The sequence below is a fragment of the Oncorhynchus gorbuscha genome, linkage group LG13, assembly GCF_021184085.1.
Source record: "Oncorhynchus gorbuscha isolate QuinsamMale2020 ecotype Even-year linkage group LG13, OgorEven_v1.0, whole genome shotgun sequence".
In the NCBI taxonomy this organism is placed as follows: domain Eukaryota; kingdom Metazoa; phylum Chordata; class Actinopteri; order Salmoniformes; family Salmonidae; genus Oncorhynchus; species Oncorhynchus gorbuscha.
In genome coordinates this window covers 81,860,838-81,883,337 of record NC_060185.1, presented here as the reverse complement: position 1 = coordinate 81,883,337, position 22,500 = coordinate 81,860,838, and the positions used below count along the sequence as shown (strand labels likewise).

Sequence of the window (22,500 nt, the reverse complement as noted above, 5' to 3'; positions counted from 1 at the left end):
TATTTCTTACATTGGTACCCCAGGTCATCTTAGGTTTCATTACATAGAGTCTGGAAGAACTACTGAATATAAGAGCAACGTCAACTCACAATCAGTACAACCTGGAATATGACTTTCCCGAAGCGTATCCTGTGTTCTGCCTTTCACTCAGGACAACGGAATGGATCCCAGCCTGCGAACCAAAACAAAGACGTTGTAAAAGAGGGAAATGAAGCGGTCTTCTGGTCAGGCTCCGGAGACGGGCACATCGCACACCACTCCCTAGCATACTTCTCGCCAATGTCCAGTCTCTTGACAACAAGGTTGATGAAATCCGAGCAAGGGTAGCATTCCAGAGGGACATCAGAGACTGTAACGTTCTTTGCTTCACGGAAACATGGCTCACTCGAGAGACGCTATCGGAATCGGTGCAGCCAGCTGGTTTCTCCACGCATCGCGCCGACAGAAACAAACATCTTTCTGATAAGAAGAGGGGCGGGGGCGTATATGCCTTATGGTTAACGAGACGTGGTGTGGTCACAACAACATACAGGAACTCAAGTTCTTCTGTTCACCTGATTTAGAATTCCTCACAATCAAATGTCGACCACATTATCTACCAAGGGAATTCTCTTTGATTATAATCACAGCCGTATATATTCCCCCCCCAAGCAGACACATCGATGGCTCTGAACAAACTTTATTTGACTCTTTGCAAACTGGAAACCACATATCCTGAGGCTGCATTCATTGTAGCTGGGAATTTTAACAAGCCTAATCTGAAAACAAGACTCCCTAAATTGTATCAGCATATCGATTGCTCAACCAGGGCTGGTAAAACCTTGGATCATTGCTATTCTAACTTCCGCGACGCATATAAGGCCCTCCTCCGCCCTCCTTTCGTAAAAGTTGAACACGACTCCATTTTGTTGCTCCCTGCCTACAGACAGAAGCTAAAACAAGAAGCTCCCGCGCTGAGGTCTGTTCAACGCTAGTCCGACCAATCTGATTCCACACTCTAAGACTGTTTCCATCACGTGGACTGGGATATGTTCCGCATTGCGGCGAACAACAATATTGACGAATACGCTGATTCGGTGTGCAAGTTCATTAGAACGTGCATTGAATATGTCGTTCCCATAGCAACGATTAAAACATTCCCAAACCAGAAACAGTGGATTGATGGCAGCATTCGCGTGAAACTGAAAGCGTGAACTACTGCTTTTAATCAGGGCAAGGTGACCGGAAACATGACCGAATACTACAAACAGTGTAATTATTCCCTCCGCAGGGCAATCAAACAAGCTACGCGTCAGTATAGAGACAAAGTAGAGTCGCAATTCAACGGCTCAGACACAAGAGGTATGAGGCAGGGTCTACAGTCAATCACGGATTACAAAAAGAAAACCAGCCCCGTCACGCACCAGGATGTTTTGCTCCCAGGCACACTAAATAACTTTTTTTTGTCCGCTTTGAAGACAATACAGTGCCACTGACACCACCCGCAACCAAAACATGCGGACTCTCCTTCACTACAGTCAACGTGAGTAAAACATTTAAACGTGTTAACCCTCGCAAGGCTGCAGGCTACGGCATCCCCAGCCGCGCCCTCAGAGCATGCGCAGACCAGCTGGCTGGTGTGTTTACGGACATATTCAATCAGTCCTTATACCAGTCTGCTGTTCCCACATGCTTCAAGAGGGCCACCATTGTTCCTGTTCCCAAGAAAGCTAAGGTAACTGAGCTAAATGACTACCGCCCCGTAGCACTCACTTCCGTCATCTTGAAGTGCTTTGAGAGACTAGTCAAGGACCATATCACCTCCACCCTACCTGACAACCTAGACCCACTCTAATTTGCTTACCGCCCAAATAGGTCCACAGACGATGCAATCTCAACCACACTGCACACTGCCCTAACCGATCTGGAGAAGAGGAATACCTATGTGAGAATGCTGTTCATCGACTACAGCTCAGCATTTAACACCATAGTACCCTCCAAACTCGTCATCAAGCTCGAGACCATGGGTCTTGACCCCGCCCTGTGCAACTGGGTACTGGACTTCCTGACGGAGCCGCCCCCAGGTGGTGAGGGTAGGTAACAACATCTCCACCCCGCTGATCCTCAACTCTGAGCCCTCTCCTGTACTCCCTGTTCACCCACGACTGCGTGGCAACGCACGCCTCCAACTCAATCATCAAGTTTGCGGACGACACTACAGTGGTAGGCTTGATTACCAACAACGACGAGACGGCCTACAGGGAGGAGGTGAGGGCCCTCGGAGTGTGGTGTCAGGAAAATAACCTCACACTCAACGTCAACAAAACTAAGGATATGATTGTAGACTTCAGGAAACAGCAGAGGGAGCACCCCCCTATCCACATCAATGGGACAGTAGCTGAGAGGGTAGTAAGTTTTAATTCCTCGGCGTACACATCCCAGACATACTGAATTGGTCCACCCACACAGACAGCATCGTGAAGAAGACGCAGCATCGCCTCTTCACCCCAAGGAGGCTGAAGAAATTCGGCTTGTCACCAAAAACACCCACAACCGTAAGGCTCTCCAGAGGGTAGGGAGGTCTGCACAACGCAACACCGGGGGCAAACTACCTGCCCTCCAGGACACCTACACCACCCGATGTCACAGGAAGGCCATAAAGATCATCAAGGACAACAACCACCCATTCACCCCGCTATCATCCAGAAGGCGAGGTCAGTACAGGTGCATCAAAGCTGGGACCGAAAGACTGAAAAACAGCTTCCATCAGACTGTTAAACAGACACCACTAACATTGAGTGGCTGCTGCCAACACACTGACTCAACTCCAGCCACTTTAATAATGGGAATTGATGGAAATTGATGTAAAATATATCACTAGCCACTTTAAACAATGCTACTTAATATAATGTTTACATACCCTACATTATTCATCTTATATGTATATACTGTACTCTATATCATCTACTGCATCTTTATGTAATACATGTATCACTAGCCACTTTAATTCAACTTTGCCACTTTGTTTACATACCCTACATTGCTCATCTCATATGTATATACTGTAATCGATACCATCTACTGCATCTTGCCTATGCTGTTCTGTACCATCATTTACATTTACATTTACATTTACATTTACATTTAAGTCATTTAGCAGACGCTCTTATCCAGAGCGACTTACAAATTGGTGCATTCACCTTATGACATCCAGTGGAACAGTCACTTTACAATAGTGCATCTAAATCTTAAAAGGGGGGGGGATGAGAAGGATTACTTATCCTATCCTAGGTATTCCTTAAAGAGGTGGGGTTTCAGGTGTCTCCGGAAGGTGGTGATTGACTCCGCTGTCCTGGCGTCGTGAGGGAGTTTGTTCCACCATTGGGGGGCCAGAGCAGCGAACAGTTTTGACTGGGCTGAGCGGGAACTGTACTTCCTCAGTGGTAGGGAGGCGAGCAGGCCAGAGGTGGATGAACGCAGTGCCCTTGTTTGGGTGTAGGGCCTGATCAGAGCCTGGAGGTACTGAGGTGCCGTTCCCCTCACAGCTCCGTAGGCAAGCACCATGGTCTTGTAGCGGATGCGAGCTTCAACTGGAAGCCAGTGGAGAGAGCGGAGGAGCGGGGTGACGTGAGAGAACTTGGGAAGGTTGAACACCAGACGGGCTGCGGCGTTCTGGATGAGTTGTAGGGGTTTAATGGCACAGGCAGGGAGCCCAGCCAACAGCATCACTCATTCATATATCTTTATGTACATATCCTTTATCTCTTTACACTTGTGTGTATAAGGTAGTAGTTTTGGAATTGTTAGGTTAGATTACTCGTTGGTTATTACTGCATTGTCGGAACTAAAAGCAAAAGCATTTCGCTACACTCGCATTAACATCTGCTAACCATGTACATGTGACAAATAAATGTGATTTGATTAATATAGACCAAAGAAAAGCCTAAATAAAAGATGGAGGAAAATCGTATTGTCTCGATATTAACAGTGAGCGGTGGTTCTCAAAGCATTGGTTCGCTTCACTTAGCATAGGGTCTTTCTTTGTCAAGGCAAACAACAAACTGATATGAAAATACAGGAGAGGCACTTCATCCGCTTCTCCGTGCTATTGAACCACGCTAGGAAACACAATGTACACTGTGAAATAACCTGACCATCATTGGTTTTCCTTCTCCTTTTCTTTTGTAGGAATTAAAGCACTTGGGATAGTGTGTTGAGAGATGTTTATGTAAATGCACACTGTCCTCAGCAGATCATTTCGAGAGCTAACATAAGATAAATTGATATCTTGAATGCGCCGGAAACTCGAGCTTGACTGGGTAGCAATCAACTTGCCATGGAGACACCAACAGGCATGTGAATCCTTCCTTTTCTCTTCCCTGATACCTTTGCCTTTTAGAAACATGGCAGGATTATTGAGTTAAGAATCTAGTGCTGTGGCTCGCCACCATTTGATGGCGGCGAATGTGTTTTTGATAACAAACGCTGAGGCTTCTGACAGCTCGCTGTCTGTTGTCCAGTGTTGTTGATGTTATAGTTGTCGCCTCTTGCCTGGCTCTGGCTTTACAGCCAAAAGCCTTTTATTGTCCCCACGCTGATACCCCTGGAGGTGTGCCACAGGCTGATACCACTGGAGGTGTGCCACAGACTGATACCCCTGGAGGTGTGCCACGGACTGATACCCCTGGAGGTATACCACAGACTGATAACCCTGGAGGTGTACGACAGACGGATACCCCTGGAGGTGTACCACCGTTTAGATCCACTGTTGGCCAAGACAAGGACAATTGCTACAGTGTACAGCTCCACTTGGTAGACATAGAGCTATCTAGAGTAATCTGTTTATCTACACTACATGGGCAAATGTATGTGGACACATGCTCGTCAAACGTCTCATTCCAAAATCATGGGCATTAATATGGAGTTGCTCCCCCTTTTGCTGCTATAACAGCTTGTACTCTTCTGGGAAGACTTTCCATTAAATGTTGGAACATTGATGTGGGGACTACACAAGAGCATTAGTGAGGTTGGGCACTGAATTTAGGTGATTAGGCCTGGCTAGCAGTCGGTGTTCCAATTCATCCCAAAGATTGTCGATGGGGTTGAGGTCAGGGCTCTGTGCAGGCCAGGCACGTTCTTCCACACCGATCTCGACAAACCATTTCTGTATGGACCTTGCTTTGTCAATGGGGGCATTGTCATGATGAAACAGTAAAGTATTTCCCCAAACCAAATAAAGGTAAAAATAATATATATAGATAAAAAAATACATCTTGACAGAAAGATGGAACCACAGAATTGTCTAGAATGTCATTGTATGGTCTAGTATTAAGACTTCCCTTCACTGGAACTAAGGGGCCTAGTCCGAACCAAACTTTGGAGTTGACACTATTCATTAGGGCAGGTAGCGTTCTCCTGGCATCCGCCAAACCCAGATTTGTCTTTCAGACTGCCAGATGGTGAAGCGTGATCCACTGCTCCAGAGTCCAATGGCAGCAAGCTTTACACCACTCCAGCAGATGCTTGGCGTTACACATGGTGATCTTATGCTTGTGTGCGGCCAGTTCCCGACGACCAGTTCTTATTCCGATGTTGCTTTCAGAGGCAGTTTGGAACTGGGCAGTGACTGTTGCAACCGAGAACAGACGATGTTTACACGTTATGAGCTTCAGCACTCGCTGTCTCGTACTGTGAGTTTGTGTGGCCTACCTCTTCGTAGCTGAGCCGTTGTGTCACCTAGACGTTTTCACATCACAATAACAGCACTTACAATTGACCGGGGCAGCTCTAGCAGGACAGAAATCTGACGAACTGACTTGTTGGAGATCCTATGACGGTGCCGCAGTGAATGTCACTGAGCTCTTCAGTACGGGCCATTCTACTAACACTGTTTGTCTATGGAGATTGCATGGCGGTGTGCTCAAATATATACATCTTTCAGCAACGGGTGTATTGGGATACATTTTAATCTAAATTTTATAATTCATCATAATTTTGAAAAGGAAACTATTTTTGTGACTTACATTACGCATCATTCTTGGAGGTGATATAGCAGCAGCATGTTGTTGTTGGAGGTGTTATAGCAGCATGTTGTTGTTGGAGTTGTTATAGCAGTATGCCTTTGTTTGAGGTGTTATAGCAGTATGCCTTTGTTTGAGGTGTTATAGCAGTATGTCTTTGTTGGAGGTGTGTTATATTAGTATCTCTTTGTTGGAGGTGCTATAGCAGTATGCCTTTGTTTTGTGTTGTTATAGCAGTATGTCTTTGTTGGAGGTGTTATAGCAGTATGTCTTTGTTGGAGGTGTTATAGCAGTATGTCTTTGTTGGAGGTGTTATAGCAGTATGCCTTTGTTGGAGGTGTTATAGCAGTATGCCTTTGTTTTGTGTTGTTATAGCAGTATGTCTTTGTTGGAGGTGTTATAGCAGTATGTCTTTGTTGGAGGTGTTATAGCAGTATGCCTTTGTTTGAGGTGTTATGGCAGTATGCCTTTGTTGAAGGTGTTATAGCAGTATGTCTTTGTTTGAGGTGTTATAGCAGTATGCCTTTGTTTGAGTTGTTATAGCAGTATGTCTTTGTTTGAGGTGTTATAGCAGTATGTCTTTGTTTGAGGTGTTATAGCAGTATGTCTTTGTTGGAGGTGTTATAGCAGTATGCCTTTGTTTGAGTTGTTATAGCAGTATGCCTTTGTTTGAGTTGTTATAGCAGTATGTCTTTATTGGAGGTGTTATAGCAGTATGTCTTTGTTGAAGGTGTTATAGCAGTATGATGTTGTTGGAGTTGTTATAGCAGTATGATATTGTTGGAGGTGTTATAGCAGTATGATATTGTTGGAGGTGTTATAGCAGTATGATATTCTTGGAGTTGTTATAGCAGTATGATATTGTTGGAGTTATTATAGCAGTATGATATTGTTGGAGGTGTTATAGCAGTATGATATTGCCGGAGGTGTTCTAGCAGTATGATATTGTTGGAGGTGTTATAGCAGTATGATATTGTTGGAGGTGTTATAGCAGTATGATATTGTTGGAGGTGTTATAGCAGTAGGTCTTTGCTGGAGGTGTAATAGCAGTATGATATTGTTGGAGGTGTTATAGCAGTATGATACTGTTGGAGTTGTTATAGCAGTAGGTCTTTGTTGGAGGTGTAATAGCAGTATGATATTGTTGGTGTTATAGCAGTATGATATTGTTGGAGGTGTTATAGCAGTATGCTATTGTTGGAGTTGTTATAGCAGTATGATATTGTTGGAGGTGTTATAGCAGTATGATACTGTTGGAGTTGTTATAGCAGTAGGTATTTGTTGGAGGTGTAATAGCAGTATGATATTGTTGGTGTTATAGCAGTATTATATTGTTGGAGGTGTTATAGCAGTATGCTATTGTTGGAGTTGTTATAGCAGTATGCTGTTGTTGGAGGTGTTCTAGCAGTACGATATTGTTGGAGGTGTTATAGCTGTATGATATTGTTGGAGGTGTTATAGCAGTATGATATTGTTGGTGGTGTTATAGCAGTATGATGTTGTTGGAGGTGTTATAGCAGTATGATATTGTTGGTGGTGTTCTAGCAGTACGATATTGTTGGAGGTCTTATAGCAGTATGATATTGTTGGAGGTGTTATAGCAGTATGATGTTGTTGGAGGTGTTATAGCAGTATGATATTGCTGGAGGTGTTATAGCAGTACGATATTGTTGGAGGTGTTATAGCAGTATGATATTGTTGGTGGTGTTATAGCAGTATGATGTTGTTGGAGGTGTTATAGCAGTATGATATTGTTGGAGGAGTTATAGCAGTATGATATTGTTGGAGGTGCTATAGCTGTATGATATTGTTGGAGGAGTTATAGCAGTATGATACTGTTGGAGTTGTTATAGCAGTATGATATTGTTGGAGGTGTTATAGCAGTATGATATTGTTGGTGGTGTTATAGCAGTATGATGTTGTTGGAGGTGTTATAGCAGTATGATATTGTTGGAGGTGTTCTAGCAGTACGATATTGTTGGAGGTCTTATAGCAGTATGATATTGTTGGAGGTGTTATAGCAGTATGATGTTGTTGGAGGTGTTATAGCAGTATGATATTGCTGGAGGTGTTATAGCAGTACGATATTGTTGGAGGTGTTATAGCAGTATGATATTGTTGGTGGTGTTATAGCAGTATGATGTTGTTGGAGGTGTTATAGCAGTATGATATTGTTGGAGGAGTTATAGCAGTATGATATTGTTGGAGGTGCTATAGCTGTATGATATTGTTGGAGGAGTTATAGCAGTATGATACTGTTGGAGTTGTTATAGCAGTATGATATTGTTGGAGGTGTTATAGCAGTATGATATTGTTGGAGGTGTTATAGCAGTATGATACTGTTGGAGGTGTTATAGCAGTATGATACTGTTGGAGTTGTTATAGCAGTATGATATTGTTGGAGGTGTTATAGCAGTATGATATTGTTGGAGGTGTTATAGCAGTATGATACTGTTGGAGTTGTTATAGCAGTATGATATTGTTCGAGGTGTTATAGCAGTATGATATTGTTGGTGGAGTTATAGCAGTATGATATTGTTGGAGGTGTTCTAGCAGTTTTTCATTGTTGGCCGTGTTATCGCAGCAGTATGTAGTTGTTTGAGGTGTCATAATGTCATGTCTTTGTTGTTTGTATGTTATTACTTAGACATTCTCTGTAAATGTATTTTGTTGTATACTAGTCAATATTTAGCATTTAGTGCTAACTGTGTGCGTCATCTACAGCCTACGCAATGAAGTGTGTGTGTGTGTGTGTGTGTGTGTGTGTGTGTGTGTGTGTGTGTGTGTGTGTGTGTGTGTGTGTGTGTGTGTGTGTGTGTGTGTGTGTGTGTGTGTGTGTGTGTGTGTGTGTGTGTGTGTGGGTGTGTGTGTGTGTGAGAGAGAGAGAGAGATCGGGCACAAGATAACTTTATCAAAGTAATGGCAAATGTAATAACTCTTGAGAGCATCATTTTTAGATATTGCCAGAGGGTTATTTTCACAGGGTTTCCATCAAACCCAATTTCTACATCAAATCATTTCTGAGAAGACTTGATTGATTTTTTTCCAAAACATCTGTGTCTAGAGCCCAATATGTTCTTGTTTACTACTCAGCAAGGTTTTTGATTGCTGTCTCAATTCTGGGGTGAAAGCTCAGTCAAAGCAGGTAGCCATGGATACTGAATCAGGATAGACAAAGTCAACTTTATTGTTCAGTGAATGGAAAGCAGACAGGACGCTAAGTTATATTTGTATGACCATACATTTATCTATATTTGGGTGGGGGTCAATTCACATTCAAGACTCAATTCAGGAAGTCATTTGAATTTGAAATAAATCACTTCTCCAATTTGAATTGAAGTAAATTGCTTCTCCAATTTAAATTCACTCCAAACCTGATCTATGTACGGTGCATTCGGAAAGTATTCAGACCATTTCACTTTGTTCACGTTTTGTTACGTTACAGCCTTATTCTAAAATGGATTAATACATTTTTTTCCTCATCAATCTATACACAACACCCCATAACGACAAAGTGAAAACAGATTTTTTTTAAATGCATTTATTAAAAATATAAAACTGAAATACCTTATTTACATAACTATTCAGACCCTTTGCTACGAAACTCAATATTGAGCTCAAGTGCATCTTGTCTCCATTGTGTCACGCCTTGGTCATTGTATCTTGTGTTTTTGTTATATGTTTGGGTAGGCCAGGGTGTGACATGGGTTTATATGTTGTATTTCGTATTGGGGTTTGTATTAATTGGGATTGTGTATGATTAGGGGTGTGTCTAGTTAGGCTTGGCTGCCTGAGGCGATTCCCAATTGGAGTCAGGTGATTCTCGTTGTCTCGGATTGGGAACCGTATTTAGGTAGCCTGAGTGCGGGTTGTATTTTGTGGGTGATTGTACCTGTCTCTGTGTTAGTCACCAGATAGGCTGTAATTAGTTCCAGTTCAGTTTGTTGTTTTCTATTTTCAGTTATTTCATGTACCGCGACATTCTTCATTAAAGTCATGAGTAACCTACACGCTGCATTTCGGTCTGACTCTCTTCATACAACAGATGAACCTTGTTACAGAATCACCCACCATTCACAGACCGAGCAGCGTGTGAACTGGCAGGATCTGAAGGAGGATGTTATGGACAGCAGAATCATGGAGTATACTACGTGGGAAGAAATCGACAGGTGGGCGGCCGACCCAGAGCGAGTGCAGGAGCCCGCCTGGGATTCCCTACAGCAATGCGAAGAGGGCTATACACGTATGGAATCGAAAAGGAAAGCATGGCTATACAGAGCGAAAACCGAAGGTAACGGGAAAGCGCAGAGAGAGAGTGGCTGAGTCAGGAGTCAGACCTGAGCCTACTCTCCCTGTTCATTGTGAGGAGCAGCAATATGAGGACTTCTGGTCTTGGGAGATGATATTAGACGGAAAAGGACCCTGGGCGCAGCCGGGAGAATATCGCCGTCCCAAGGAGGAAATAGAAGCAGCTAAAGAGGAGAGGCGCAGGTATGAGGAGGCAGCAAGGCGACGCGGTTGGGAACCGGAAAGTCACCCCCAAAAATGTATTGGGGGGGAGGCTAGAGGGAAGAATAGTTATGCCAGGTAGGAGACCTGCGCATACTCCCTGTGCTCACCGTTGGGCTAGAGAGACCGGGCAGGCACCGTGTTATGCTATGGAGCGCACGGTGTTTCCAGTGCGGGTGCAGAGCCAGCTGCGACACATACCAGCTCTTCCTATTGGCCGGGCTAGAGTGGGCATCGAGCCAGGTAAGCTTGGGCAGGCTTGGTGCTCAAGAGCTCCAGTGCGCCTGCACGGTCCGGTCTATCCAGAGCCACCTCTACACACCAGTCCTCCGGTAGCAGCTCCCCGCACCAGGCTTCCTGTGCGTGTCCTCGCGCCAATACCACCAGTTCCAGCACCACGCACCAGGCCTCCAGTTCGCCTCGCCTGTTCAGCGCAGCCAGTGCTTTTCTCCCCTCCTGCGCTGCCGGAGTCTCCCGCTTGTTTAGCGCAGCCAGAGCTTTTCTCCTCTCCTGCGCTATCGGAGTCTCCCGCCTGTTTAGCGCAGCCGGAGTCTCCTGTCTGTCCAGTGCCGCCAGTGCTCCCAGTCGGCCCAGCGCGTCCAGTGCGCCTCGCCTGTTTAGCGCAGCCAGAGCCTTTCTCCTCTCTTGCGCTGCCGGAGTCTCCTGTCTGTCCAGCACCACCAGTGCTCCCAGTCGGCCCAGCGCGTCCAGTGCGCCTCGCCTGTTTAGCGCAGCCAGAGCCTTTCTCCTCTCCTGCGCTGCCGGAGTCTCCTGTCTGTCCAGCGCCGCCAGTGCTCCCAGTCTGCCCAGTGCTCCCAGTCTGCCCAGCGCCGCCAGTCGGCCCAGCGTCACCAGTCTGCCAGGATCCGACAGAAGTGCCAGTCTGCCTGGATCCGCCAGAAGTGCCAGTCTGCCAAGATCTTCTAGATCGGCCAGACAACCTGAATCATCCAGTTCCACCAGCCAGCCAGGATTTACCGGAGCCTACTACCTGCCTGAGCTTCCTCTCAGTACTGAGCTTCCTCTCAGTACTAGGCTTCCTCTCTGTACTGGGCTGCCTCTCAGTACCGGGCTTCCCCTCAGTACCGGGCTTCCCCTCAGTACCGGGCTGCTTCGGTCCCGGGCTGCCCCTCTGTCCTGAGATGCCCCTCTGTCCCGAGCTGCCCCTCGGTCCCGAGCTGCCCCTCAGTTATGTGGGGATCAGGGTGAGGACTATTAGGCCAAGGTCGGCGGAGAAGGTGGATTATCCCAGGACGCGAAGGGGAGGGATTAGGACATTTATGGAGTGGGGTCCACGTCCCGAGCCAGAACCGCCACCATGGACAGACGCCCACCCGGACCCTCCCTATGTTCATGAGGTGCGTCCCGGAGTCCGCACCTTAGGGGGGGGGGGGGTTCTTTCACGCCTTGGTCATTGTATCTTGTGTTTTTGTTATATGTTTGGGTAGGCCAGGCTGTGACATGGGTTTATATGTTGTATTTCGTATTGGGGTTTGTATTCATTGGGATTGTGTATGATTAGGGGTGTGTCTAGTTAGGCTTGGCTGCCTGAGGCGATTCCCAATTGGAGTCAGGTGATTCTCGTTGTCTCGGATTGGGAACCGTATTTAGGTAGCCTGAGTGCGCGTTGTATTTTGTGGGTGATTGTACCTGTCTCTGTGTTAGTCACCAGATAGGCTGTAATTAGTTCCCGTTCCATTTGTTGTTTTCTATTTTCAGTTATTTCATGTACCGCGACATTCTTCATTAAAGTCATGAATAACCTACACGCTGCATTTCGGTCTGACTCTCTTCATTCAACAGACGAACGAAGTTACACATTGACCATCCTTCCGATCTTTCTACAATTTGATTGGAGTCCACCTGTCCTAAATTCAATTGATTGGACATGATTTGAGAGGCACACACCAGCTTAAATAAGGTTGACAGCGCATGTCAGAGCAAAATCAAGCCATGAGGCCGAAGGAATTGTCCGTAGAGCTTCGAGATTGTGTCGAGGCACAAATCTGGGAAAGGGTACCAAAACATTTCTGTAGCATTGAAGGTCCCCAAAAACACAATGGAAGAAGTTTGGAACCCCCAAGACTCCTCCTAGAGCTGGCTGTCCGGGCCAAACTGAGAAATTGGGAGAGAAGGGCCTTGGTCTGGGAGGTGACCAAGAACCCGATGGTCACTCTGTCAGAGCTCCAGAATTCCTTTGTAGAAATGGGAGAACCTTCCAGAAGGACAACCATCTCTGCAGCACTCCACCAATCAGCATTTATGGTAGTGTGGTCAGACAGAAGCCATAAAAGGCACATGGCAGCCCGCTTGGAGTTTTCCAAAAGGCATCTAAAGACTCTCAGACCATGAGAAACAAGATTCTCTGATCTGATGAATCCAAATACAGGTGTGCCAAGCTTGTACCGTCACACCCAATAAAACTCAAGGCTGTAATCGGTGCCAAATATGCTTTAACAAAGTACTGAGTAAAGGGTCTGAATACTTATGTAAATGTCATATTTAAATTTTGTATGTTTTTATACATTTGCAAACACATCTAAAAATCAGTTTTTGCTTTGTCATTATGGGTTATGTGTGTAGATTGATGAGGGGAGAAAACAATTTATTCCAATTTATTCCATGTAACGTAACAAAATGTGGAAAAAGTCATGGGGTTTGAAAACTTTCCGAAAGCACTGTATATACTTTCCGAAAGCACTGTATATACCCTACCAAGTCAGCAGCTTCCATATATCTGTAGTGAACCCACAATGACAAAGAATCTCAGGAATCTCAGAATCTCAAAGTGTCTTCATATCACGCAAAATTGTCGATTCTTACCCTCCTCCTACCTCTGTGTATCTGAGCTTTGACTCTGCACAGTGACCCAGCTGCAAGATAAACAACTAGCACAATCTGTAGGTGTTGGTGGGGTTATGGGAGGTTATGGAAGTGTAGATGTTGTCATACAAACCCGCCCGGCAGGAGGTAACCTTTAGAGTCAGGTACTGCAGAGGAGGCGCTAAACGGGGACGGCGTCAGGCTGTGTGTCTCATTACGCCCAGATGCTAGAGAGAGGAGAGAGATGGTGGAGAGGGAGGGAGGGAGGGAAGTGGCTGGGTCCTCTCTCCCCAACAGCTGTTGTCGTGTTAGAGGTGAGGAGCAGGATTATGGAAGGGCTCATCTCCCAGTGATTAGAAATAAGAAAAACAGATTGAGCGTGGCCACTACTGGCCCCTGTGGATCCATCACAGTTTCACCACCCGCTTGAGTGTGTGTGTGTGTGTGTGTGTGTGTGTGTGTGTGTGTGTGTGTGTGTGTGTGTGTGTGTGTGTGTGTGTGTGTGTGTGTGTGTGTGTGTGTGTGTGTGTGTGTGTGTGTGTGTGTGTGTGTGTGTGTGTGTGTGTGTGTGTGTGTGTGTGTGTGTGTGTGTGATGGTGTGAAAGCAATAAGATTTCACAGTCTCACTACAGTTTTCAGGGTGGGGTAAACATACATTTTTGACTGCTAAACTTAAGCCTTAATTCCAATTATGGGTTAAGGTTTGGGATAGGGTTAAAACAGAAAAAACCTGACGGTTACGCATTTGGTCTGACTGGTTAAGGTAAGGGTTAAGTTTAGGCATTTGGTCTGACTGGTTAAGGTAAGGGTTAAGTTTAGGCATTTGGTCTGACTGGTTAAGGTAAGGGTTAAGTTAGGCATTTGGTCTGACTGGTTAAGGTAAGGGTTAAGTTTAGGCATTTGGTCTGACTGGTTAAGGTAAGGGTTACGTTTTGGGATAAAGTTCAAACAAAAAATATATATAATGAGTGATCCTTTTGAGCTGGAGCATGCGGTTTAAATACTTCCCCTATCGCCATCCACAACACCAAGCTGCCAGCATACAAAATGGTAATAGGTGATCAAGTTGTCCCTGGTGGATGGTATTGAAGGCATCTCCATACGTCTTAGGGACCTGAACAAACATAAAATCCTGTGTATATGGTCTGACCTGGCTGGTGTGTTTGCATGTGAACTGGCTTCCTTAGCCTACCTAGAATTAAATTGTGGCGTCTCGCCCACACAATCACAAACACCCTAACAGTGCTGCAGCTGACCTAAATATAACCAGATTAAGATGTGCAGAGTTACAAAGAGATACTACCCCTGTACACTTTCACTTTATCATGTTGATATTACTTGAAAATTACTAATTTCAACAATTAATCAGCGTACATATTTGCCCAACTGGTCAAGGTACACATACAGTTGAACACACACACAACATTAGTCCACCGGTTTGTGCTTGCAGTATTTACGCAGCCATGACTTACTCTCTGGATAGGTCCATTGGTCTGCGATTACAGAAAGTGTCAGAAGCATTGGTCTCACATAAGTGCATCCTGAGGACAAGCTAGCTGGACCAATTACATGGAGAATGAGTGGGGGTCTTTGTCTTCTTTGAGGGTTTGAATCACTCCAATTTAACCACGCCACCCGAGCCCCACTTAAATGGAAAGGCCATCTTCACAAATGGGCTATTCCCAGAAAGCATGTGGTTTTGAATGTTGATCACCGTAATCTTTCTATTGATGCAAGGTTAAGTGGTCTTCCGTTGTTGTCATTTAGACTCAATACTATTCTAGATCTTTGAATGAAGTTGGGTTATGGGCAAAATGTCAGTACTGGGATTCATATTAACCAGCACCAGTCATTTTGAGCATATTGCATTATTTAGGTATTATCTTTGTGTTATTGCCAGACATACTGTAAGGCTTAATGATCGTTATAGGGCATGCATAGTATCGTGGTAACATTAAACTGAAACAATTCATAAAGAATGTAAAGTATTGTAAGTAGATCTTTTTTGACGCGTAAATTGGTTAACTTAAACCGTTTTTTTGTACCTGAATTCTGTTTTAAGTAGCATACTTTTTTGTTTATAAGTAAGTGCATTTCTTTTTATTCATTTCTCAATTTTTTTTTCAATTAATTCTCACATTTTTGAGAAATTTTGCATGGAATGTGATGCGTTCCATTATGTGAGTGGTAAGACGTATCTGTCCTCTTATAGGTGCAGTATCGGGCGCTGATCAAGAGATGGGGGCCAGCCAAAAAAGACTGCCTTAAGACACAATATTTTTTCTTCAAATTTTCAAAAAGATTGAGTGCACTCGCTTTTTCTCTGCTGCAGTTCAAAGGATCTTTTCCTTTCCATCATTTGCCTGTGGTCGTGAACTGCTTTTATCGCTTGATGTCTGTCAAATAGAAACTTGGTACAAGTCTCCTTTGTGGAGTAACGAAAGAAGGAGAAAAACTATTACAAAAGTTATTGATAACTCCAAATAAAAACTGGAACTTTTGTCTTTTTGGAGGACAAGACTGGCAGTTGAGTCATCCTCCCTAAGATTTCCCTTCTCTTCTTTTTTAAATATTTTTGGAACGGAACTCATACTCTGTGGACACTGCGGCCTTCTTCATACGGATCAATATCTAATGGATCCATTACGTTATAACTGGATTATTTTTTGGGCTGTCTTTTTGCGGTCACTGTGCTATCTCCTTCTTTGTCTTATTTGGACTGGTTCCACTACATGTGTTGGGGGGTGGGGTGGGGTGGTGGCGGGGGGCAACCCATCCTACCAGCCCCACTCCTCTCTGCCCTGTCAATCTTACCCCTGGTGACTGTCCGTCTGTTCATCGTCTGTGATTGACAGTCAGAGTAATCAGGACAGGGTTTGGCAGGTAGGTCCCATCCCTCTTCTCTTCTCCTGGCTGGCTAACCCCTCCCCTTCCCTGACCCCCTCCTAAAACCTACTCCCATAAGCAGATAGAGAGGGACAGATTGCTTTGGATCAGCCAATAAGGTTAGTTAACACCTGACAGTGAACCCCTGACAGACTCTCAGTCTCAGTCACCTTCCCTTCTATCAGTCCTGCTTTGAGTTTTCTATCTGTCCCTCCTATCCTTCCTATCCCTCCACCTCTTCACCTCCCTCTTCTCCTCTCCTCTCCTCTCCTCTCCTTCCTCTCCTCTCCTCTCCCCCCACTCCTCTCCTCTCCTCCCTCCTCTCCTCTCCTCTCCTCTCCTCTCCCTCCCTCCTCTCCCTCCTCACCTCCCCCTCTTCCTCTCCCCCCACTCCTCATCACCTCCTCCTCCCTCCTCCCTCCTCCTCCCCACCTCCCACCTCCCCCTCTCCTTCAATCCTCCTCCCTCCTCCTCCTACCTCCCCCTCCTTTTCTCCTCTGTCCTCCTCTAATTGCTGACCTCCTCCTCTCCTCCCCCTCCTCCTCTAATCCCCCTCCTCCTCACCTCCTCTCCTCCTCCTCTCCCTCTTCCTCTAATCCCCTTCCTTCTCCCGCTCCCCCTCCTCCCCACCTCCCTCTCCTTCCCTTCTCCTCTCCTCTCCCTCCTCCTCTTATTGCCCTTCTCCTCTCCTCCTCACCTCTCCCTCCTCCTCTAATCCCCCTCGTCCACCCTCCTCACCTCCTGCAAGTGAAACATTATAATCTCAAAGAGGAGGAGACACATTTCAACCAAATCAACTCCCTTTTTTTCTAGTTTCTTTCTGCCATGTCTCTCCTTTCAAAGCACCTCTCCTAAGTGAGAAGCAGTGAAAGTGAAAATTGTTTTGAAATGAGAACATTATTGTGACTGAGACCTTGGTCAGGCTGGCAGACTGCATTCACACACCCAAATGGAGAGCAGCTCCATAATGGGGAAAAATGTATAAAATCCTAAATTCAGTAATTAGATTGTCTGGCTATACCGAAACTCACTTGCACAGACACAGTGGGCCAGTGCAGCATTATCTAACATGCTGACACCAGTCCTTCTGTTCCATTAGACAGAACCAGCTCATGTAATCATGAAATAAAACATATACAGAAGGAAAGTCAACTGAAGACTTGTTCAAAAGAATAATCCTACATGGAAAGCAGCTTCTTAGTTCTCCATGTTGCACCTCTTTCGACCAGAAATGTGTATTTATGTAACTATTGTAAACAGTATTTATTATAGTATATGGTGTGTTTATGGGACATGGGGTAATGGTGTAAAGACACATTTGCTTTTAAGACATATTCATTAATATCTGATGATTTTCCTGTTTTTTGAATAGTTGATGGTCGAGTAATGCAATGACAATAACTGTAGTGGGAGCATCTAGCAGAACCTAGTCTCTTGTGTCTGTATGATAACTGGTGCTAGAGTCTGGTCAGTCCCTGTGAGTCTGGGCAGTCCATGTGGTGAGTCTGTGGGCAGTCCGTATGAAGTACAGTACCTGTGAATGTACTTTGTATTCAGATACTTTTATTATAATAAAGTAAAACGTCTGTCCTTGTTTCTGTTTTGTGTAATCTTGGGTGGCTAGTACCTCAGGAACAGGTCTTTACGCAGACAGGCTGAATGTGCTTGTGTAGTATTAGGTTACTCTATGAACTCTTCTATATGACCATAATCATGAACATGATCAATGGAGGAAGCAGTGGGATGATATTGGTAAGGATGATGTTTAGAAAGCTGACATGACTTGCTCAGAACCCTGGGACGGAACACCTCCCTCTGCAACTGGATCCTGGACTTTCTGATTGGCCATCCCTAGGTGGTGAGGGTAAGTAACAACACATCTGCCATGCTGACCCTCAATATGGGGGCCCCTCGGGGGCGTGTGCTTAGTCCCCTCCTGTACCGCCTGTTCACCCACAACTGTCTGGACATGCACAATTCCAACACCATCATCAAGTTTTCTCTGATTTGGACTCAGTTCCTCTGTTTCCAAATCACCAATTACTTAACATGTTCCTCTTACACCAGCACAGTCAGGAGGTTGATAATATTTGTCATGGCCAATAAGATCAAGTTCAACAGCTACGCCATTGAGAGAATCTTCACTGGCTGCATCACTGCTTGGTATGACAACTGCACCGCATCGGAAGGCTCTACAGAGGGTGGTGCAGTTGTCCCAGTACATCACTGGGGCCGAGCTCCCCGCCATCTAGGACCTCTATACCAGGTGGTATGCATATTGACACACACACACACACACACACACACACACACACACACACACACACACACACACACACACACACACACACACACACACACACACACACACACACACACACACACACACACACACACACACACACACACACACACACACACACACACACACACACACACAAATACTCTCTTTATTATCTATCCTGATTACCTAGCCAATTGTACCCCTACCTACATGTGCATAGGTGACCCAAAACCTGGATTCGGTCCTATGTAGCAGAATGTGAAATAGTGTTTTTTACATTGAATAACATAAAGACTCAGAGCTAGAACATATCATACACCACAGATGAGGAACAATGGGAAAGTAATTCTGCTTTGAAAGTTGATCAACTTAACCCCATTTGAATGCTTTGGTACAGCTACTGGAGAACTCTTATTTGTCTACACCCATTCATCATTATTCCCACCCTCTTAAGTCTTAGCCCCACCCATCTCTTTAAGGATCCACATCGGATGAGGCCATGTGCTAAACAGAGTGAGTAAGATAGTAAACAACCAAATACTGCAAGTGTAAAAGTGGTCAAAGTAGTAGCCTACCATAAGGAAAACTCCAAGTAAAAATAAACTTGATCTCGTCCTTGGCCTATATCCTAATCTGACTTTGGTGCAGGTCATGTTGTTCTTCACGTTACTATCTCTGGTAAACACAGACTATATCAAATCTACATTTATTTGTCACACAGGATACAGAAGGTGTAAATGTACAGTGAAATAGTAGCGATATCAAAAACAGAAAGTGTCCAGATGAAAATGTTTAATAAATACATTGTAAGTCGCTCTGGATAAGAGCGTCTGCTAAATGACTTAAATGTAAATGTAAATATATACTTATATAATATAATTATTAGATGACCGCTTTCCCAGACACACTTGTCTAAATTGATGGGTCATGTGAAAGTAATGCTATAACCACCCCCCAGCCACATCTAGCTAAGTGGATGGGTCACTATTGTCTAGACATGTTCATGAAATGAAATAGATGGCCGTAATCACCCTCAGACACACCTGGCTAACTTGATGGGTAATGTAATCATCTGGCGAAGTGGAGTCTTTTGTTAAGACAATGAACCGGCATAATCCCAATTCATACTACTACCATTAAAAACGGATTGTCACAGCTGTAGTATGAATCTGCAGGTAGCTAAAGCTAACCAACTAGGTTAAATGTTAGCTTACTAGCTAACATTAGGCTATAACAAGCAATGCAAATAGATTTCTGATACAAATCATATTACTACACAGATCATACACGTAACGTTAGCTAGCGAGCCAGCAAGCTAATGTTCGCTAGCTAGCGAACAGTACAATTTAACTTACATACTGTACGCCTAGCTTCCGTAAATGAGTCACATATTAGCTATTACTTCAACTACCTCGCACCCCAGCACCTTGACTCGGTACCGGTACTCCTTGTATATAGCCGTGTTAAAGTTATTTACTGTGTTACTATTGTCTATTTTTACTTGCAAATGTTCTTACTTTTTAACTGTGCATTGTTGGGAAAGGGCTTGTAAGTAAGCATTTCACAATGAAGTCTACACCTGTTGTATATGTAACATGTGACAAATATAATTTGATTTGATTTTGATGACATGGTGTGTGTGTGTGTGTGTGTGTGTGTGTGTGTGTGTGTGTGTGTGTGTGTGTGTGTGTGTGTGTGTGTGTGTGTGTGTGTGTGTGTGTGTGTGTGTGTGTGTGTGTGTGTGTGTGTGTGTGTGTGTGTGTGTGTGTGTGCACCACTGCATATAATAGGTACAGGTAGGACAAGAACAGAACTGGTGAGCCTGTCCAACTCTGTTTGGTTGAACTTGGGCAGTAAAAGGAGTTAAGTGGATCAACACAGTCTATAATGAAAGGCCAGGCAGAAGTGTGCTGGGTCCCTCTCATTACAGCCATGGGTGATGACCAGCTCAATCTAGTGTACTGGTGGGTGGCTAAGTGCTCTGGTTAGAGCCTGTCACACACACAAACTCAGACCCACACACACACCGACCTAGCGCCACACTAGGGCTAAAGTTCTGCTCTATCTCTAACAATGGTACATTATGTGTTGTAATGATGGACAATAGGTACACACTGACCAAGACCATTCTGTTGGGTTAAACTGTACACTTCTATTTGTTTTGTTAGTTATAGTAATATACTAACATAGGCCCTATTCAGCACTACTTCAGTACATACTCTCCTTTTGCATTCAGGACATTATAACTCAATGACTGAACAATATGTATGAATACATTTTCACTCAAATGTTCTGACCTTTCTCTGCAGTTTACCTTTGAGACAATTCTGTCCATATAACTTTGCTATTATATTCATTTTAACACACACTCCCCCATTAGCAACACCGCAGTCCAAATCAGTCAAATTCACTCTCAGGTTTGAGTTTCCCAAAATATTTGCATGTAAAGTAGTGCTTTATTTCTCTTGACGAACCAGGCCTACACCACTCGTATAAAACTTCATTTAACATGTTGCTCCTTCACGCACACTGTTGACCATCGACATACATTTACACCTTCAAACACAGAAGATTGACCATCGACATACATTTACACCTTCAAACACAGAAGATTGACCATCGACATACATTTACACATTCAAACACAGAAGATTGACAAATGACATACATTTTACAACTGTTACTTTCTCACGTTTGTGTGGCTGGGTTGAAAATGTGTAAATGTCTTATTTGCTATGTTAGGCAGGGGAAACTACTGAGAGATTTGCATATATCCATATCTAGAGTGTCCAATGCTTCATTGATATTGACATTTCTATTGAGGTGGAAAAAAGGAGCATACAATTATTTTCTCCACTCCGCATTTCACATTTCATTTAGCCCCAAATAACATGTCTTCAATGACAGTCTCCAACTCAGCGCTGGAGGGGGTTGAGGGGGTTGCGGGCAGTGGACGGAGAGGGGGTTGGAGGCAGTGGAGAAAAGGGGTGTGGGATGGAGGTAGGGGAGGGGGTTGGAGGCTGTGGATGGGGTTGGTGGGGGTCTGGGCAGGGGGTGTGGTGTTTGAGGAAGTGGAGGGGAGGGAGGCCGTGGAAGGAGGCTGTGGAGGGAAGGGGGTGTGGGGTGTGGGGTGTGGGGTTGGAGGAAGTGGAGGGGAGGGAGGCCATGGGAGGAGGCTGTGGAGGGAAGGGGAGGTGGGGGTGGGGTGTGGGGTTGGAGGAAGTGGAGGGGGAGGGAGGCCATGGGAGGAGGCTGTGGAGGGAAGGGGAGGTGGGGTTGTGAAAACCACAGTGGCACACAGATACTGCATCTCCATTTTCACTTTCTAATTCTGGCATTGAGCGGATGATGGCGATGACAAGATGAAAGACGTGTTTTTTCTGTCCCTTTTCTTCCTCTGTTTTTCACACACACCTCTGAGGTTGTTGTTTTACCTCAGTGATTTAGGAGGAGAAGAGAAAAGTGTGTGTGTGTGTGTGTACAGTATTTATCAGCCTGGGACCCAACAATTCATTTTTGTCCACTCTAATGGACATTGGTTTTAAGTCTATATCTATACACTGTTTTAAGACCTGTTGTACCTTTGAGAGGACATTCTGGGTTTTTCAGTGGTAACACGTGTATTCAGAGCATTTGACTAATAAAATTAGATTTGAATTGATTTCATATTTACATCATGGTACAGTACTAGTGATATTGATATCTACTTTATGGTATAGTACTGCTGATATTGATATCTACTTTACTTTATGGTATAGTACTACTGATATTGATATGTACTTTACTTTATAGTATAGTAATACTGATATTGATATCTACTTCATGTTATAGTACTACTGATATTGATCACTGCATTTTGTTAATAAAGTACTTTTAAGAAAGGCATTCACTGTACTTATGCCTGTGACTGTCATGACTTTCTTCCTGGGAAGGAGAGGCGGACCAAAACGGAGGTTATAGTTCATGGTTCTTTAATAAGAGACACTAAACATGAACACA

General features: G+C 44.5%; 1 protein-coding gene across 4 annotated transcripts in view; it reads left to right on the top strand.

The window, feature by feature from the left end:
• LOC123993584 (protocadherin-1-like) overlaps positions 1 to 22,500 on the top strand; it is a 405,421-nt gene that overhangs the window by 323,211 nt on the left and 59,710 nt on the right. The window contains exon 5 of one of the 4 annotated variants that reach the window (XM_046295907.1): positions 15,544 to 16,075. The exons of the other annotated variants lie outside the window; for them this stretch is intronic. Coding sequence (XP_046151863.1) covers positions 15,544 to 15,599 — 56 coding nt within the window. The 3' untranslated portion in view covers positions 15,600 to 16,075. Of the gene's footprint in view, positions 1 to 15,543; positions 16,076 to 22,500 lie in introns of those variants that run through there. 4 annotated transcript variants of the gene reach the window in all.